At 44.4% G+C, this 15,971-nt stretch overlaps 1 protein-coding gene across 1 annotated transcript; it reads left to right on the top strand.

The window, feature by feature from the left end:
* Window positions 1-450: 450 nt before the first annotated feature.
* BJ212DRAFT_89147 (uncharacterized protein) lies at window positions 451-1,483 on the top strand. Its single transcript, XM_041344284.1, has 2 exons — window positions 451-1,354; window positions 1,448-1,483. Exon 1 carries the CDS (start codon window positions 824-826, stop codon window positions 1,133-1,135), a length of 312 nt encoding a protein of 103 aa, XP_041185973.1. The 5' UTR covers window positions 451-823; the 3' UTR covers window positions 1,136-1,354; window positions 1,448-1,483.
* The last annotated feature ends 14,488 nt before the right edge of the window (window positions 1,484-15,971 follow it).

The following is a 15,971-nucleotide window of genomic DNA, read 5'->3' as shown; positions in this document are numbered from 1 at the left end:
GAAGAGTGAGAGTGACGCAAAATCTACCCTTGATTCTATCATCGGTGATCAATGGTCTTTGCAACGCTGAGCTGGTATTGAGGGCACTTCGCTAGTGACTTGATTGAAGTGGGCCTCATCGGAATCCAACACCTCTTAAGTAAGCAAGGTTGAGTTATTCTACTCATCATCAAATAGCATCCACATGAAACCAATCTGCACCAGATGTAATTCCCGGAAAGGTTTCTCATAAAGCTCCTCTTGAAGGCCCAGGAAGAATTTTTAATTTTGGATCAGAACTCTGGAGAAATAAGTCAAATATTAAAAGTGTCAAATGGCTTGGAATATCATTCCCGTGTGCTGCAGCAGCGAGAGAAACAAGAGAAACACTCTTCGAAGTATTTGGCAATGACGCAAGATAGGACTCTGACTGGTTAGACTACCCTAACAAAGAATCGATGGTTGCGCTGATCGCTAACCTAAGAGCTCACTGCACACTGACCACCCTCACAGGATGGGATGCATCAACACCGAAACTGCACACAACAGAGCCACAATTCTTGCCAAATCAGGGATGAACAAAATCCAACATGATGATGTTGAAATGAGGATAAACCCACCTCTAGAGCTGACGGGCATGAAACTGTGTACCGGCACACAACGCCTCTTCTACAAAAATATAAGGAAGTCTCAGATAGCTCCAAAACGAAGGAGACTAACCACGGTGATGACACTTAATATGCAGCGTGCGACATAAGCGGTGAAACACCCAGTCTGGTTATCGATCAGAATTCCCACAATCATTCGAGGATTTCTGTGGAAAAATCTGCATGTGCCGTAGAAAATGGGTGAATTCTGGGACAAAATCCCCAACTGCGAAAACAGAGGAAAAAGTGGCTTATATGACTTACCTGAGTCTATGGAACATATCCTGATCGATTGTGATAGATCGTCTGCGTCTTGTATCATCTGGAGAGCGGCCAGTGACCTATGGTGCATGCGAGAGTCGAACTGGCCAGAAATCCGCTTCGAAACGATCCTGGGGTGTAACTTAGCAGTTCTCCGCAACACGAAAGGTAAAAAGAAACCGGGGGCAAAGATGCGAACGGCCATCAATGCATCAAGTATGGAGGAGATGAAGAAAATATCACTCTGAAGCCGAGATCCTACACAGACGGATCCATGCCATCAACATGAGATTGAAACTCGACCGGCTGCTCACCGACTCAATAAGAAAGCTACTAAAATAGACATAGTCCTACAGACTTGGAGCGGCTTCCTACAACCTTCCGGATAACTGGATCCGACAAGCAGGGGTATGACACCTCGCCGTCCCTCGGGACGGAATAGGTAGTTCCGAACAAGGTGTAATTATGTAAGTTCCACACTTACATGAAGTATTTCCTCTCGGTGACCTTTTTACTATCTAACACGGGTGAAAATCGCGTACCCCAAACGTATCTTCTAGGATTGACCATGTCAGTTGCTAGTTGATAATATCATTCCACCCCCCCAAAAAAACAATGAGGCAAGAGTCACGAGGCTGAAATTTTCGACCAGTGTTGCGAATCAACTTGGTTGAACAAGTCTAACCCCGATTTAAACGATCACCGAGGTGACAATTTCTGAACCGATTGTCCCGGACTTTGACAAACCTCGAAATTACTTGAAACTCTAATCTTAAATCCATCCTTTTCGAACGCGCAGTAGATGGTCCTTTGCCCACAATGGAGTAACAGTACGTCATCAGCCTATTCGCCATGCCCGTGAATCAACCCGAGATTGATATCCACATAGTCCTAGAACACATGGCGCAGCCTCACTAGTACTAATTGCATGCTTATAATGGCTAGTTTGAAATTAATCAGAATTATATCAACAGGGATCCCAGTACCTCTGGAGTTGTCTCATCTCCATGTCGCTAATCCTATTCTGCCTAGTCGGAAGCTTCTTCCTCGCTCTCTTTAAAGTCTTCAATTCGCTACTGCGACGACCGCATGGCATTGATCTCAATGGACCCGACAGGGGGAATTGGCTATCAGGTTCTTGAACCACGTACTCGTCATTATTCGGCTTCTTCGTCTGACCTCCAACATAGGCAACATTATCAGACTGTTTGATGGCGTTGACTATTGTGTGAACCTTTCAGAGAAATATGGTGGGGCGGTGAGACTCCATGGGCTATATGGCGTAAGTCTGTTCACGACGCCCATCAGCGTGCTCCGAGTTGTCCTTGCGAATGCTCATTTCTTTAGGAAATTGTCTATGTGTCCGATCCACGTGCATTGCATCACATTGTAGTCAAAGACCAGCAAATATTTCAAGAGCCCGAAGACTTCATCGTGTCAGTTTCCTCCTACTTTTCTCGTACTGCATTAACTTGGTGCATCAAGGTCAAACAAACTTGTATTTGGCGAAGGCCTGATATCCACCATTGGTGCGGCACATCTCGTCAAGAATCAATTACTTTTCTTTTAACATTACGTACTTATCCCCAGGAGAGCAGCATCGCCAACAACGCAAACTTATCAGTCCCGTGTTCTCAACGTCAAACATGCAACGACTCCTCTCCACAGTATATCACATCACTGATAGACTGGCATCCACCCTCGCAGCTAAACTTCCTGCCGATGGCTGTACGTATCACACTCTTACACTTAGAAAAACCTCAGTTGATACCTGTCACGCAGCACACAGCGAGGTTGACGTCCTTACATGGCTCTCCCGCTGCGCCCTCGACAGCGTTTGTCATTGTGTCCTTGGGTACACCTCCGATAGCCTCTCAGCTGCAGAAGATGACATGTACACTGAAGCACTGCGGTCGGTCGGGTGCGTCCGCTCAATTTAGTCTCCCGTTGTTTTGAGTCATAACAATACATACTGCAGGCCCTTAATAGGAAATCTCTGCTTGTTACGGCCGTTTGTACTAATCGTCATGCGTTGCTGCTCGCCGTACTGGGCAAGGAAAGTTCTTGATTTGGTCACGGCGCCCTGGATCCCGACAAAGTTTATGAGAGACATACGGGAGATGCGCCGCATTGTTGAGACCATGGATTCTGTCAGTCGAAATGTATTTGCAGAGAAAAAGCGGCAATGGAGGCGGAGGATATGTTATGTGGAGACAGTGATTCGATACCATCGATGATGGATATCATGCGTGAGTTCCATGAACCATAATCGAGAGCATCATGGCTCAAGCATGCACAGTTAAGGCCAATTCCGCATTATCTAGTGCAAAGCTCACGGATGCTGAACTGCTGGGACAAATGAAGTAGGTTTCTAATAATGTGCGCGTTCCAAACATCGTCTGATCACATTACAGCGTCATGGTATTTGCTGGCCTCGACACGACTACTTCTGCACTTGCCCGCTGTGTGTACTTGCTCGCCCAGCACCCTCGCGTTCAAGCAAGACTTAGGAACGAAATTAGTGATGCCATGAAGTTCTCGAGACAACAGGAAGACAACGACATCCCATCCGCTAAACTGCCCTATGACGTCCTCATGAACCTTCCCTTCCTCGACAGCATCGTAAAGGAGACTCTTCGTCTCTACCCGTCCCTCCCACTCATGATCCGAACGTACGTCCATTTTTCTCTTATTAGTCCTCACATATATATCACCTTGTGCATGGTACAGAGCGACCAAAGCAACCACCCTTCCTTTACATTTCCCCACACGCTCACGGTCCGGTGAGCACACATCTGCCGTCACAATCCCACAGGGGACCCATGTAATCATCTCCATCCTTGCTGCGAATCGCCATCAAGGTATATGGGGTGCCGACGCAAATGAGTGGCGGCCCGAGCGATGGTTGTCATCACTTCTGGCTGTTCCTCCAGACATGGACATCCTGGTCGGTGGAGAAGATGCCATGTCCACGTCGACATCTGCGCCTGTTCTGGGCATTAAGGATGGTATGCGGTTTCCTGGCGTGTACTCTAACATGTGAGTACTGATAATGCTTCCGGTTCCCACTGAGTTTATTAAAGTGGCATGCGTACACAGGATGACGTTTCTCGGTGGCAGCCATTCCTGCATGTCAGTCCCTTCCTTCTCATGACCTCCTTCTGACTAATTACACAATTCGCGATTCCTAGCGGGTTCAAATTTGCCGAAATGGAAATCAGTACGTCCATACCTTTAGGTGGGTGACAATTCACAGTCAGAACTAACCCTCTCGCTAGAACAAGTCCTCGCGACACTTGTGCTGCGCCTGCACTTCTCGCTCCCGACGGAGCGGAATGCACAAGGGCACGTGAAGGAGATACAATGGAAGCTCAGGGGTTTTCATATCCCTGTTGTGGAGGCCCCTGCTGGGGATGGCGTGACACCGCAGGTGCCTCTGAATGTGCGGCTGGTGAGGGACGATGATTTTGTGTGGTAGGTTACGATATGTTAGAGTCGGGGGAGGCATCGTGGACGGCCAGTGGGACGCAAGTTGTTATTGAACCTCATGGTAGATCTGACGGTAGGGAGGATCAACAAGCAGAGATCACACACAACAAACTCGTCTGTCATGGCTTGTCTTGTAAAAAAAATTCTGTGCGAGTTTGTATCCACTGTAGAATATTTCTTTTGTGCATCACTATATAGTATATTGTCGTCTGTCTTGTCCTGCAAAAATAGCATCTGTGTCTGTGAATGACATGTTGCAGATGTCAAAAAGCTGTATATATTAAAGATAGTTTGAGTGGTGTGTAAGCAGACAGCTACTGTACCCACCAGGTTACATGTACTTACATTGTGTATAGATATGCTTGCTCACCATCAGTGCCCTACTTCACAAAATATTGAGACATGGTCAAGACACTAGCTGGTGAGAGTATTCTCCATGTCTGAACTGCCACATGCATGATATGACACTCCAAAGTGAACTTCAATAAATTGTGTGATACACCACTGAGTGTGTGACACACAGCATCAAATGCATGATACAATCTTTAGTCAAGCCTTGAAGTCATCTGATGTTGATGTTAGGAATTTTCAAGTGATTCTTAAAGCATAACAAAGTAGTACTAGAGTCTGAGAGCAACAAAAAATAACTGAAGGTCTGAAAGTTGGCACTAGCAGCATTAGTGACCAAGCCTTGAATCTTTTTAAGGCCTGGCTAGTACTAGTAATGGGTGGATTGTTATTAAGGGAGTGCATCAGGAAAACCCTCCCATTTTAACTTAGAGAAATTTAGAAAAAATTAGTGTTAGTTTGACCTAAGCTTGCTAGGCTAGCAAAATTTTGCAGAAGTTAGACCTAGGCTCTCTAATTTATGTACATAGCTAGTGCAAGGTCATGAAAGTGTATCTATCCAAGTATGAATTAATGAAGAAAAATTTGAACTTGTTAGCACATTAGTAGACAAAATACCAGGCCAAGCCATGGGCCAAAGCTGGGGCTCAGTGTTACAACCATGTATGCCCCTATTCATTTTCTCTTCTATTCCTGTGTATTACATCATGAGCTGCATGATGCTGCTGCTAGACTTATCTCTGACTCATACCTTGTATTACATCATGACCGCCACTGCCGTTGCTAGATGATCTATTCTTGCTATTGCTTACACATCCTTTATCTCTGACTCATATCTGTTCTCATGCCTGCCCTAAAGCACTTGTAGTTCACTATAAATAGTCCTCTTGTATGCTTTAGTTCTTTACTTTAATCTTACTAGGTTTTACCCTGAATATCCTTCGCTTGAGACCTCCAATCTCTTGTCATCTGAATTGTACTTTAAGTTAAAGGCACTCCCTTTGACTTGGCTTGCACTGAACGCTTGACTTATCATCTTGCATAGAATCTTAACAGAGGTCCTTGACTCTTATTGAGTTGTCTGTTGTTAGAACTATCCTACAGTGGCTCAAAGAAGTGTCTCAATGTTTGTGACTTTTTGTGTAATTGCTGTACTATGAGCTAGGGTGTGAGAGTATGACTAAGCCATAGGGAGGTGTGGGAAAGCTCTGCTTCTAAGCTTCATGTTTGATTCCTCTAGCATGAGAAAATTATGTCACCAAGTGAAGATATGGTTAATTTAATTTGGTGACTCATTGAGACACTTTTTTGACTTTCAGTTTGACCAACACAATCTCTATAATTCTGGTACTTGGTATTTCCTCCTATTGCTCTAATTACTTCTGCCACTCTTCTATGCATAATATCTATCAATTTGAGGCATTCCTCATCAACAATCTTGCCCCACTCTGCTGCAACTCTCTCCCACAGCTGAAATAACCCCTATTGAGGATCTTGATAGACTGCAAGTGATATCTTGAGTAATTACCAGGGCTGTTTAATAGGGTTGAGGTCTGAGGACTGGACTTGCCATGATAGAACATTGATACCATAGTTTTCAAACCATTTTATGGTCAACTTGAAGTATGCTTAGGGTCATTATCTTGTTAGAAGGTAATGTTTTCTTCATTAATTCTCAATTCTTGCATGCTTCTGAGCAGATAGTTTTCCAAAATTGAAATGTGCTTCACATTCATCCTCCCACCCACCTCACAGAGAATTCCTACTCCATTCCACCTCATACAACACCATACCATCAAGTTTCCTACTCCATACTCTAGTGTTTTCTTGACCTTTCTTTCTTCTAGTAGTTCTTTTGCATTTCATTACATATATTCCTAGCTGTCTGGCCCCATCCTATTTATTTTTGTTTCATCTGACCAGGTAGCCCTATTCCAGTCCTCAACAGTCCAATATTGAGGCTTTAAAGCAAAGGCCAATCTCCTTCCTATATAGGCTGAAGACAGGAAAGGCTTTTCTGCCTGTTTACAGCTTTAAGATTGGCTGCCTTAAGAGTACCCCTGACTATTTGAGTGGAGAGAGCAGTGTAGATGATGTCATTAATGAATTTGGTGGCTTGAGTAGCATTGGCAGCCTGCCTAGTTGGAATATTATGAACAAGAGATTTTTGTTATATGATGTAAGCTTGAAAGGACAATCTAATTTGATATTTTTCTTATCCGGAATGACTTTTTATGATCATGATAGTAACCCTGCTCAGACCAGTTTTAGTAGCAATCTGCCTGGTATACAGATTAGAAAAGCTGATGATAATAACAATAGGGGCTATTTCAGCTGTGGGAGAGAGTTGCAGCAGAGTGGGGCAAGATTGTTGATGAGGAATGCCTCAAATTGATAGATATTATGCATAGAAGAGTGGCAGAAGTAATTAGAGCAACAGGAGGAAACACCAAGTACCAGAATTATAGAGATTGTGTTGGTCAAACTGAAAGTCAAAAAAGTGTCTCAATGAGCCACCAAATTAAATTAACCAAATCTTCACTTAGTGACATAATTTTCTCACACTAGAGGAATCAAGCATGAAGCTTAGAAGCAGAGCTTTCCCACACCTCCCTATGGCTTAGTCATACTCTCATACCCTAGCTCATAGTACAGCAATTACACAAAAAGTCACAAACATTGAGACACTTTTTTGAGCCACTGTAGTTCATAACACTCAGTAACTGAAGCTTTCAAGAATGAAATGAGTCAAAATTCAATATAAGCATGTTCATAACTGTACAGTACATAGGACAGCACTGAGAGTATGCTGGACATGTAAAATGACTTTAAATAAGACCTCCTGCCGATTGATCATCAATTGCTTCAACTCAACAAAAAAATCAACACACTCACATGACTGTGACATGGCTCAAGCTTGGAGGATCAACATACTCACATCCTGCGAACAGTGAGTAACAACTTTGATGGCACAACCTGGAGGTATCATATGCTATTCCGGACTCTCAACTCTAAATCTGCTTCTCCAGATATCTGGATCCGAGATCTGGATCTCAAATGATCTGATCTATCTTTATCTCCCTTCCGGAATCCAAACCCTATATCAGCGCCCAACCCCATTTAGACTGCCCCTGTCTCCAGATTCTGGTTAACCATGTTTCCCTTTTGATTATTGATCTGTTACATACATTTCATTTCTGGTGTTCATTATTTGTGATCTGTCCTACTTACTAATAGACTTTGCATATGCTTCATACATAGCCTTTATGTTTGCTGACTGATTCCTATATGATACCTACTGTTATGAACTAGGATAGTTGCAACAACAGCTGCTCGATAAGAGCGACAGCTGAAGTTGAATCAAGACCTTACAAATGTAAGGGTTGGTTAAGACAAGTCAAAGAGAGTGTCTCTGACTTGAATATCGGTGTTCAGACGACCTAAGATTGGAGGTCTTAGGCGAAGGAAGTTCTGGTGAAAACCTAGTAGGATTAAAGTAAAGATCTACTAAGTACATGACCGGGTTTATATAGACGTAAGTACTTTAGGGCAGGTACATATGCATCAGCGATGAGTCAGAGATAAGGGTGAATGAGTCATCTAGCGACGGCAGCAGCGATCGTGATGTAATACAGATATGGTAAGAAGTAAGTCTAGTGATGGTGCAGCAAGGTGCAGTCATGACATAATACACAAGAGAAGAGGAAAATGAATAGGGGCAAGCGTTACTGTAACATTACCCCATGTTTAGGAACAAAGTCACCAACTTCAGTTATCCTGATTGGCCCAGTAGATAGGGTCAGCGTCGTAGTTCAAGTATAACAAACCATCCTGCTCCTCAGTGATAGAGGATGACTTATCAGCTAACTCAGCAGCATGGTAGATAGCGTCCTGCTTGATCTCCCAGCAAGCGAGGGCTTCGTAGAAGCCAGGGTCAGTCCATACCAGTGGAATAACCGCTTCTCCTTTCAACTCTTTACAAAAGACCGAAAGATGACCGGGTGCATACTCTTTGCAAACCCGACAGTAGTACGCTGAGCAATTCTTATGGCGATGCCCGGCGGTGCGACAGTTGCAACATACAACATTATTGTCTGGTGCTGTCTTTACTGTGACGACGGTGGACTGTTCAGGGGGAGAGGGGGATCTCAACTGTTTGAGCGTTTTAACTGGAGAGGTTGATGCAGCCCGTTTGGTGGCGATGCGGGAAGATCTTTGTTTGAGTGGGTATCTTCGTTTGCTATGTGTGATGGGGGCAGGAGACGGAGAAGCTGGTACGTCAAGCACAGCAATAGGAGGGATATTATCATCCTGATGCTCAATGGGAGTTGCAGTAGGAACTGGCGGTGGGACTGGAATGGTGATGTGAGGGGATGGGGGATGTGCAACTGGGTCAAGGGCGATGTGTTCTGTGACGATGTGAATGGCTTCTCTGATAGCCTCTTGAGTGTCATCAGGCAAAAGACAAATTGCAGTATTGTGAATATGTATATGAAGGTGACGGAAAATGGTCTTGTGGTGTTCATCATCCAAAAGATTGGCAGTGCGGTTGATAAGGCTGGTGTCTCTGATAATCCTAATAATGAGTCCACTAGATATCGCTCCTCTTTCTCCAAGGAGGTGATCTATTTCTATAGTGTACTGCTGGGACGTAATGGCGGATTTGAACAGTGCACTGGTTTCAACCTGATCAATGACTGAAAAATAATCGGTGAGAGTGGAGTCGTTGGTGAGAGTGAGAGTTGAGTCAGAAGCCAGTGGGGAGGCTACTGGGGAGGATGCATTGTTGGCGAGGTTGATAGTGGTGGCGGTTTGGTAGTCAAGAAGGGACAATGGGTGAGTGTTTCCTTCAGCTACGGTGTTCATAGCAGCAGTGAGTTCGTTGATGCGTAATATGCAGAGGTGTAGTCATTTGAGGGAGGACATTATCTTGGGGTCTACAATCTGTGAGCCTTTTTATAGGCAGAAAGGACGTTGGCAGCATTGCTAAGGTTTTCTTCTGGGATCCATTTGTTACTGGTGGAAGAATATCCTTTCCAGGATACTAGATAGCGTCTTCGTTTACCCGTTCCTTTGTGCGATAAGATCGCATTGATCTCATATTCTTCTTCATTATCGATGACGTCTGGGGGTGGATCGTGGAAGTTTGGACCATGAATTTCTGTCTCCTGATAGGACGATAGTTCAGAAGCATGGAATGTGGGGTGAACCTTCCACTGTGATGGTAGTTGGAGTGTGAAAGTGATGGGAGAGAGGATGGCAATGATCGGGAAAGGGCCATATCGCTTCGGTGCGAGTTTTCATGATGGCAACTGTGTGATTAGGTTCTTTCCGGATAACCAAACCCTATCTCCTATCTTCCATGGGTGATACTTCTGCCCATGAGTTTGTTCTGCCATTCATTGCATAGCAAGATTATGACAAGAGAGTGCTTCTTCTCTTAATTTCTGGAGAGAACAGAGTCTGTCTTCTGCTGCAGGGACCGTAGAGTTGGGAAGGATATGGGGGAGGGCTTGTGGTTCATATCCCATCATTAAAAAGAATGGTGAAGCGTTGTGAGAATCGTGTTTCCGATGGTTGTGCACAAATTCTGCCATAGGAAGGTGTTCTACCCAGTTTTCAGGGTGAGTTCTGCAATAGATTCAAAGGTACGTTTCAAGCTCCTGATTGAGTTGTTCGGTTTGGCCGTCAGTCTGGGGGTGATAAGCAGTAGATGTGGCTATATCATATTTCAGGAGCTTGGCGAGGGCTTGCAAGAACTTAGATACGAATTGTGGTCCACAATCGGAAATGACTTTTTCATGCAAGCCAAATCAGCAGTAGACGTATTTGAAGAATTTCTTGGCAACTCCTTCAGACGTGATGTTTTTAGTGCATGGGATAAGAATTACCCCCTTTGTAAGCCCATGGTCTACCACGACCATGACAGAATCAAAACTGGTACAGGGAGGAAGATCGGTGATAAGGTCAACAGAGACCTGGGTGAAAGGAGCCGTGGCGGTGGATGGGATTGGGACAAGGGGAGGCGTTGTTGGATGGGTATCGGATTTCATTTGCTGACAGAGGGTGCAACCATCGACGTATTTACAGATATAAGTACCCATAGAGGGCCACCAGAAGTCCTGTTTGACTAATTCTTCAGTTTTAAAACGCCCGGGGTGACCAGCGGTGGGGTGATCATGACATCATTCCAAAATGAGGTGTCGACCAGCAGGACAGACATAAGCGCAATCCTTATAGTAGAGGATATCATCTTTAATCGTCCAATCTGCGAGAGCAGACTTCATTGGGGGAAGAGAAAGGCCATCTAAGGCATCAGCGGCAGCTGTGAAAATGGGGTTGGGGTCGGAGGGGTCCAGGTTCATGAGGGTAGTCATGAGTTCAACATCAAGAAGGCGGACGAACATGGAGTCGGGGAGAAGGGTGATATCTTCATTATCAGTGGTGGAGTTAGTTCCATGGTCAGGATGTCTAGAGAGTGCATCAGGGGCGACAAGTTTGGTTCCGGCAACATGGTGAAGTTCTATATCGTAACAGGATAAGATTAACTGCCAACAAGCTTGTCGGCGGGTCAATTTCTGAGCGGTACAGAAATACAGCAAATTTTTATGGTCAGTGAAAACGATGATGGGGTGAGGGTTCCCTTCTAGGTAGTGACACCATTTGGTTAAGGCGCGGATGACTGCTAGCAGTTCGCGATCAAAGATCTGGTAGTTTCATTCGGCTGGGTTCAGGGTCTGTGACAGGTAACCACAGGGATGGTATGTTCCGTTTTCATCAGTCTGCAATAATACTGCACCGGTGGCCACTAGCGAGGCATCAGTTGCTACGGTGAATTGATGGCTGGGATCTGGGTTTTGAAGAATAGGTTGTTTCAGAAAACAATCTTTGAGTGTGGCAAACACGGTTGAGCAAGATTCCGACCATTGGAATATGGTGGCTTTCTTGGTTAAGTCGATTAATGGTCTGGCAATGTCGGAGTAGTGGGAGACAAAGTTTCGATAGAAGTTGCAAAATCCTAGAAACGATCGAACCTCTTTTACTGTTGTAGGGGTAGGCCAATCTCGAATACCATCTGTTTTGGCAATATCCATTGCCACGCAACCAGGATGTATAATCATTCCCAAATATTCTACTTCTTGTGCATCAAACGTGCACTTCTCCGGTTTCAGGAACAGTTTTTCTTGACGGATCTTTTCAAGAACGTGCCGGGCTCGTTCACGATGGGAATTGAGGTCATCTGAGAAGATTAAGATATCGTCCATGTATATGACGAGCCATCCCTTGTTTATCTCCTGTTGGAACATTCGATTCATGTATGCTTGGAAGGTGGTGGGGGAATTGCAAAGGCCGAAAAACATGACATTTGGCTCGAAGAGACCATATTCCGTGGTGAAAGCTGCCTTCCATCAATCGTCAGGATGGATACAGATACTGTTGTATCTGGAACGGACGTCCATTTTTGTGAAGTATTTGGCACCATGCAACCGAGCAACCAGCAAAAGTGGTAATGGAAGGGGATAGGTGTTTTTAACTGTCCAATCGTTGATATACCGGTAGTCCTGGCAGGGGTGTAGATCTCCACTCTTCTTTCCTACAAAGAAGAATCCGCTTGCTTGCAGTGATTTCGATTCCGAAAACCCTTTCTTTACGTTCTCGTCGATAAAAGCCTTGACTGCCGTGCATTCCGCTTCTGATAATGGGTACACCTTGGACGTTTTGGGGATAAAACCAGGCTTGGTCTCAATGTGATGATCTATACTGGGTCATTCAGGTGGTAACTGGTTAAGACCGTCTTTTGCAAAGATGTTGGCAAAATCATGGAGGTAGGAGGGGACGAGTTCTCCGAATGATTTTTTCTTCTGCTCAAGTCCCACTGCTAATGCAAACTGCTGTGCCTTGTTACTGGTTTTGACGTATTCTGCTGGTCATGACAGGGGTGCAACCATGGGTCATTGCTCTACAGCACTAGTGCCGTCTTTGGTTAAGGGAGTGTCCAAAGAGACGTTAGTGATAACCCGAAGCTCAGAAGCATCGACGGGATATTTGACCAAGAATTCATCGTCTTCAAGGTGGTACATAGCAATTTCGCACACAGATGGTGCATAATCCACGGTCCATAAATCATCTTTGGTATCGAAGGAGTTGTCATCGTCATCAGGGATGGGGTCAAGGTTAGGTAGTACCAGTGGAGTTTCTTCGTCTAAGACTTCCGTAATGGTAGTTCGTAGTGTCAGTTCTTTGGGCGATGCAGCCACAACCGTCTCTACAGGAGGCGCCTTCAGCAGCACTACAGCTGGAGTTGGTTCTAGTTTTCAACCGTTGTTCGAGAGTTTCTCGAACAAGGGTGGAAGGTTGTTTTTCTTCTGTTCGATATTGACCTCTTCTTCTATTTGATCACTCTTTCCAGTTCTTGAGAGTTCTAGCGTTTCCGCTCTCCATCGGATTACTGGATCCATAGCGTGTAGCCAAGGAATCCCGAGTAAAATCTGATCATGACGGCCAAGCTGTGTGATGTTAAACTTTCCGATCATAGATCGTTCATCAATCTTTACAATGAGGACGCAATATCAAGTGATAGCTCCTCCTTTCGCATAACTTCCATCCACAGTAGTGACTCAGAATGGTTTTGATAGTTTATGCGTACGGATTCCATGAGTTTTGACAAACTCTTTGGAAATAAAGGTTCTGGCGGCGCTGGAGTCAACAACGGCTGTTGTTTCAATGGTTTTCAGACGAGTTTTGAAGATGAGAGAAATGGGAACACGAAGTTCCTTTCTGATTCCAATACTTTGTACAAGTCTGATAGGTACATCGGAAGATACTGATGTTGATCCAGTCTTCCACATCAAAAATCCTCGGTAAGATGATGGATTGTTGTATCTCCTTCTTCCGAGTCACTGTCCTCTATTTCTTCACGACGGACAGGGGTCTTCTTCTTCTGTGGGCATGCTTTGGTCATATGCCCTTTCTGGTGACACGTGAAGCATAGTCCTTTCTTCATATGGTCACTTCTCTCTGCTTCTGTAAGTCGATCTACTTCCATGGCGTTTGGATCATGCCGATCAATAGTTGGTTTAGGCACATATTGCTGTCCAGTAGATTTGGTGGCAGTGTGGTGGACCTGCTGGAATGTGGCGCCCCTTTGCCAATTGCTGTCAAGCCTAATGGCTGTGGCGACGTATTTGTCGAAGTCTGTGGGGATGGTCTCCATCTGAAAGATGGAGTTGACGATTCCCTTCTTTAACCCGTCATTAAAAAATGTAATTAAGACGGCATCTTGCTTTACTGAGGCTTGTACAGCAAGGGTCTTAAAACTGGCGACATAGGAAGTGAGGTTGCCGGTTTGTTTCAAGGTTCGGAGTTTATTCATGGCTGTGCCGATAGCATCTGCCGGTATGAAGGCTTCTTTGAATTTGGTTTCGAAATTTGTGAAAGTCCTGTAAGACTTGGAGGAGGAGTTATTGACTTCGGTGTAAAACGTAAGTGCCCAACCCATGGCGCTATCTTTGGTCATGTACGCAAGGGCAGTAATGACTTTCTTTTCATCAGTGTTGTAGATTGTAGCATTAAGCGCAAAATATGCCTTAATCGCATACAACCATCTCAAAGCTTGCTGGGGGCTCCCATCATAAGACGTGGGTGCTCTGGCTTTGAGTTCTGGGGTGATGTTTTCTGTGCAGGGAACGGTTTGTTTCTCTCTGCTTCAATCTTGGTTCTGGGACCTTTCGGATGGAAAGGGTCGGAGTTTTACTTTAATCCTTTGTTACGAACTAGGATAGTTGCAACAACAGCTGCTCGATAAGAGCGACAGCTGAAGTTGAATCAAGACCTTACAAATGTAAGGGTCAGTTAAGACAAGTCAAAGAGAGTGTCTCTGACTTGAATATCGGTGTTCAGACGACCTAAGATTGGAGGTCTTAGGCGAAGGAAGTTCTGGTGAAAACCTAGTAGGATTAAAGTAAAGATCTACTAAGTACATGACCGGGTTTATATAGACGTAAGTACTTTAGGGCAGGTACGTATGCATCAGCGATGAGTCAGAGATAAGGGATGAGTCAGAGATAAGGACGAGTCAGAGATAAGGGTGAATGAGTCATCTAGCGATGGCAGCGGCAATCGTGATGTAATACAGATATGGTAAGAAGTAAGTCTAGTGATGGTGCAGCAAGGCGCAGTCATGACATAATACACAAGAGAAGAGGAAAATGAATAGGGGCAAGCATTACTGTAACACCTACAGTATATAAACCTCCTGTAACTCTCAGAAATACTCCAGTTCGAATATCATCTTAGTTCCTGCTCATTCCTGTGTCCTCCGGACTTGAGATACAGTGGCTCAAAAAACTGTCCGCATGTTTTGACATTTTTCACTATCTATGATATTGTGTGAGAACAAACAAATGCCTCAAGGACATGCTTATACCACATTGTAGTATGGCTTCAGGGCTTTCATTTGAGCCCTACACCATGGGAATTGGTGGAGACATAAGGCTTACAAAATCATGACTCATGCGGACAGTTTTTTGAGCACATATTAAAACTATATAAATCATCATTTATGACACCATAACAATCATGCCACCATTAAATAAATTATGAAGTGGTGTCATTATGTCATTTTAAAACCATATCTAACTATACAAACCAAAAATTTCCATATGTCATGGTTATATTCACCATGAAAGCCACCCCCCCTGCTCAAAGGGATAATATCCTCTCTCTTTCCTATTCTGGCCTCTCTGCTTGTCAAATTTCCTCTAGAACTGGAGTATCCAAGTCCACTGTGGCCAAGTTCATCAAAGAAAGTCACACAGACAAGGAAAACTTCTGTGAAGGGTGTCCATCCAAGCTCACCTCTACTGATAGGAGGGCTATTATTCAACATATCACTACAGGAAAGGCTGATAATGCTGTCCAGGTCACCTATTACATCAATTCCACCATCACATTCCCTGTCTCTTCACACACTGTGAGAAACATTCTCAAGACAGCTCATCTCAGGTCAGTAACAAGGAAGAAAAGGCTTTCCTCTCTATCACACATATGCAGAGAGGACTAGCACCCTTCTTTTTTCACATATATACCTTGCCATCTGACCCAATCCTATTTATTGTGGTCTTATATGATCATATAACATGCTTCCAGTCCATGTAATCCAATTCTGATGGGCTAAGGCAAAGGTTAGTCATCTCTGTTTATGTGTGATAGAGAGGAAAGCCTTTTCTTCCTTGTTACTGACCTGAG

Source organism: Suillus subaureus (assembly GCF_016647635.1).
Source record: "Suillus subaureus strain MN1 chromosome Unknown BJ212scaffold_105, whole genome shotgun sequence".
NCBI lineage: Eukaryota > Fungi > Basidiomycota > Agaricomycetes > Boletales > Suillaceae > Suillus > Suillus subaureus.
Note: the sequence above shows the minus strand (reverse complement) of the source record. Positions and strands in the feature narration are given on the sequence as shown.

What these genes read in the sequence shown, in the direction of transcription:
- BJ212DRAFT_89147 (XM_041344284.1), top strand. Translation starts at nt 824, where the DNA reads ATGGGTGAATTCTGGGACAAAATCCCCAACTGCGAAAACAGAGGAAAA.